Source organism: Corella eumyota, chromosome 4 (genome assembly GCF_963082875.1).
Source record: "Corella eumyota chromosome 4, kaCorEumy4.1, whole genome shotgun sequence".
In the NCBI taxonomy this organism is placed as follows: domain Eukaryota; kingdom Metazoa; phylum Chordata; class Ascidiacea; order Phlebobranchia; family Corellidae; genus Corella; species Corella eumyota.
The window spans coordinates 8,233,914-8,238,142 of record NC_137493.1 but is presented as its reverse complement, the minus strand read 5'-3'; the positions used below and the strand labels follow the sequence as shown (position 1 = coordinate 8,238,142).

The window sequence follows — 4,229 nt, the reverse complement described above, 5'->3', positions numbered from 1 at the left end:
CTAGTTTAATATTTTGAATATTTTTTTTTGTGGTTTAGGGTATTGATCGGTGTCAACAATGGTGCATTGGGTTAAAAGTGGTTGCTCCTATACATTTACTTGACAACTCAACTCTAGAAAAAGACGAATTGCTAAACTGCTGCCTCGGAAAAATGCCATCGAGCTGCGTCCCGAAGAAAATTCTTTTCGAGAAAATCATACCCGAGATCGTGATGGGCAAAATGAACAACCGCAATTTGGCACGAAGGTATGATTCAAATCTTTATTTTAATTAATTCTATTTTTAATTTATTTGGTTTGATGACGTAACAGAGAATTAGTGTCTAAATAAAGCCCTTAGTCTTGTAATTCTAGCCATCGGCATTTTTTTATGACAATTATTTTTTATAAAGTTTTATATTGTGATAATGATTTTATTTCTGATATCAAAATTACAGAGGGCCGCTTTTAGAAATTAAAATTACAAAAAAGCACGACAAAGATTTCACTAAAAGATCATTAAAAATCGTGATATAAATAAACTATAATAAAAATACAAAAAATAACAAAAACTTTTATAAATAATTACCACTCGAACAACAATAAAAACAGTAGAAGAATTTAAATAATATACAGATGAATTTAAGTCTTAGTTGGTCAATTTCAAGTAAGGACTTGTTGGTAAACTTTCTTTTAACATAACCCGCAAGTCTTTTTACAAAATGTGTGCAAAAAGGTTCGGGTTGGTACATCTTCAGTCTTGCACTGTCCACTTAACAAAATGCAAGCTTCAATGCGCGATCTATCGTCTTGACATGGTGCTGGTAGTGAAAGCCCTCTTCCAATTGTCGGTCCTGTTTAGTAAAAACAAAACTGTATTATTTTGGGTATTTAAAGTACAAAACATTCAGTATTCTTAGGAAATAAAATAAAATTGCTTGGTACTTTTTTGGATACAAGAGTATAATTTTTTACACTTACGATGGTTGTCCCTTTGGCAACAGGTCAGAGCGCATTCAGATCGTTGATCGCTTGAGCAAACTTGGTTGTCATTTCTGCAACCACTTCTGGTATCTTCTTCGTTTCTACATGGATCGTAATTAGTAGCACCTGAGAATAAAATTAAAAAAGTTAATGACTGGTTTGAATTTTTTCCAGTTAATACTTGAATTAAGGCAAGATTTAAAAATTTTTAAATATAAATACTCAGATAAAGTATATGAAGGTAATTGTTTAACCATTTAAACTACGATGGCGCCCCTTTACTTTATTTTTAAAGTAAACCAGCAAGAAAGATACTGATATTAATATGTCTATAATATTTATATGAAATTGGCCTACATGTAGTTAAGGTTCCGTTATCCACGTTCTCTCGAATCCAACTTTCGTATCTAAGTACACTGGTAAACAAGCCATAAGTCCCTTCTTGTCCGCAGCGTTGTCCCTCAGCTGTTATTCCGATTAAGTACCACTCACATGAGTTGGATCTTTGACACATCAGAGGCCCGCCATTATCACCTAAAATTTTACAATTGGCAAAACTTCCTTATTTTGAAATAAGCATTTATTTTATAAACCTGATACCTTTGCTTATGTGAGAATTACAACAAGAAAACAGTTTTTGTTTATGTAAATTTTTTTAAAAGGCCATTTGTATACATAGAGATGTTACAACAAGGTTCTTCAACAAACTATTGTGGATTTTGTTGAGATATAAAACTTACCAAAGCAAGTGTCTTTTCCACCTAATTTATAACCAGCACAAATTGAGTTTTCTTCGTTAACTACTGTGTTAGTGTTGCGGAAAGAACGAGCACATTCTTGTGTGTTTACTATCGGAAGATCAACTTCTTGTAGGAAATCTGGGACGTTGAATCCGCCTATAACACAATACGTATTTACTTGTTTTATCTTTATATTTAAGGGAATTTTATCAGAAACTCTGTTAAATCAATGGATTGGCGGAATTTGACTGTTTTGAAATGTAAAATTGAGTTCGTTTTTTAACAGCTAGGTTTTCTGCTTGTTAACCTAAACCCTGGTTGCGATAATAAATTATTGCACTGTTATTACCGATAGTTCCAAATCCAGTTGCCCAGCATTTGTCGCCTTCGCGTGGGAATTCCCCACATGGGAGACATATCGGGCTGATAATATCACTGCTCTCAACTGGTTCGCTTAGCTCGATTAGAGCAATGTTGTTCACTGCGGAGTTGGGGTGCGTGATTATCTAAAGATAGAACGGTTAAGACAAGAGAACAATGTGACACGTATATACAGCGTGACGTCACAAATCTCAAACCTGTTTCACAGTTCTTCTCTCCTCGCGGGTACTGTCGAGAAATTGAATTAAAGCGTTTCGGATGTGACCGAGAATGATGGTGTATGAATCTACAGAGTTGCTGCAAAAGACGTATAATTCAAAAATGGAAACTTAATTAAAGTTTATATTCGAGTTATATCAATAAAAATTTGAAGAAACTAACTTGGCGCAGGTTGCTGTGGTAACCAGCCATTTGTCTGAAATCAAAGTAGCTCCACAACTAATCCGTTTGTTGCCGTTAATTTGAATGACTTGGGCCTGTAACAAAAAATGAATGTTTGTAAGTTGAATTAGCCGTTACCATAATGTTAATTATATAATAGCTTTACTAGTTGTTTTATTTCCATATGAAAAACAGTATTATTATTATTATTCAAAATAGGCTTCTATCTAAAATACAACAGCTTACAAGGCAAAACATATAAATAAAAAAATATAAATAAAAAATTCAAGTCTTACCATCCATGGCCATCTAGATATATCAGCACTAACTCCACCGAATATTCTTGAAAAATCATCTTCTTGAGGAACTTGTCGGTCCAAAGCCTCTCGAATATCCGCGTTAACACCACACGAAGCTGTAAAAATTAGGTTCTAGTTAAATTTTAACTTTTAAAAACAAATTTTTTTTGTGTGAAGAGATGTATTTAGGGCCATTTTAATAAACCAATATATAGCTTTTAATTAAGATAACGCTATTGTAAGTGGTAAGGTAACGTAAGTTTGACTTACAGTTTTTGACTTGGCAGCATCTAGGGCTTGAGTAATAATGCATCGTATTCGGGTTATTTTGTTCGCAGCGATCGACGTCGTGACAAGAATAACTTCCGCGGTTGTTTACACAAAATTTAGCTCCAATCGCGCAAGGATTTTTTCCTTCTGTGCATTCGTTGATATCTTAATAAAAATAAAAAATAAAAAAATTTTCAAAAAGTCATGAAATTTATTTGCCTAATTTTATAATCTTTTTTAAATTAAAAAAAAGCTAAATCAAACCATGTTAAAAAAAACACTAAACTTTGCTACAAATATGAAAGAATATTTATACAAATTAAAATTTTAAAAGCATAAGTCACTATTTTTAAGACATTTTTAATTTACCTTCGCATGTCTTTCCGTCGCTTAAAAGTTTAAATCCCGGGAAGCAAGAACAAGTTGCTTTATTTAACTCTGCATCGTAGCTACACACATGGTTGCAATCACCATTGTTCAACAAACATTCATCTAAAATAAAACATAACAAAATAGTTAGACATTTAAAATCAAAGCAGGGACAATTAATAATTTTTGATATTTTCTAAATACAATGTTTCGTTAATGTTTACTATTTAAACATTTTTTTTAACATATATGAAAATTTTTACATACTTTCTGGGCAGGTACGGCAGGTAAACGGACAATAAGTTGCGATAAATTCTTCGTGGCAGAATAATCTAAATTGCGGACATTGTGCTGCACGGTCTCTACATTCTAAGAAGCCATAAAATAAAGAAATTTATTTTTATTTAAATTTTTTAACAAAATTTTTTTATTACAAGCTTTTAAATTAAGAAGTTGTGATTAATAAAAAAATAACTTACGTGCAGAACTAAAATCTAGTACGGCAATTCCAAGTAAAAGACAGTATATGAGGCTATAAATGAAAACAAATATTGTTAGAAAAACAATTAACTAAAAATTTAAAAAATGATTAACTAAATCGGAAAATTACCTTTTTGTCATCATTTTTTTCTCTTCTAAAAATACTTTTTAATATAAACACAAATATTATTGAATACGCTAAAATACTGCTCGTAATTTTAAGTTTTTTAATCTGTTTTAATCTTGTTTGTAGGCTATTGTTATAACATTTGAATAAAAGCCAAAGATCGCAACGGTTTATATAGACCCTGTACATTGCGTCAGACCCACAGCGTGAATTAGTAAA

At 31.7% G+C, this 4,229-nt stretch overlaps 1 protein-coding gene across 1 annotated transcript; it reads right to left on the bottom strand.

The window, feature by feature from the left end:
• Positions 1-672: 672 nt before the first annotated feature.
• Positions 673-4,027, bottom strand: LOC145750747 (coagulation factor IX-like). Its single transcript, XM_082566827.1, has 13 exons — positions 4,014-4,027; positions 3,883-3,935; positions 3,671-3,772; positions 3,404-3,526; positions 3,035-3,199; positions 2,762-2,880; positions 2,466-2,560; positions 2,282-2,381; positions 2,053-2,209; positions 1,704-1,859; positions 1,321-1,497; positions 961-1,089; positions 673-833 (listed from the first exon to the last, which is right to left on the bottom strand). The coding sequence occupies exons 1-13, from the start codon at positions 4,025-4,027 to the stop codon at positions 673-675; spliced, it is 1,551 nt and encodes a 516-aa protein (XP_082422953.1).
• Between the last annotated feature and the right edge of the window lie 202 nt (positions 4,028-4,229).

Coding starts and splice junctions, on each gene's coding strand:
- LOC145750747 (XM_082566827.1), bottom strand. Junction 2,210..2,281: donor AGAGAAGAACTGTGAAACAG/GTTTGAGATTTG, acceptor TTCTATCTTTAG/ATAATCACGCACCCCAACTC. Junction 1,860..2,052: donor AACTGGATTTGGAACTATCG/GTAATAACAGTG, acceptor ATTGTGTTATAG/GCGGATTCAACGTCCCAGAT.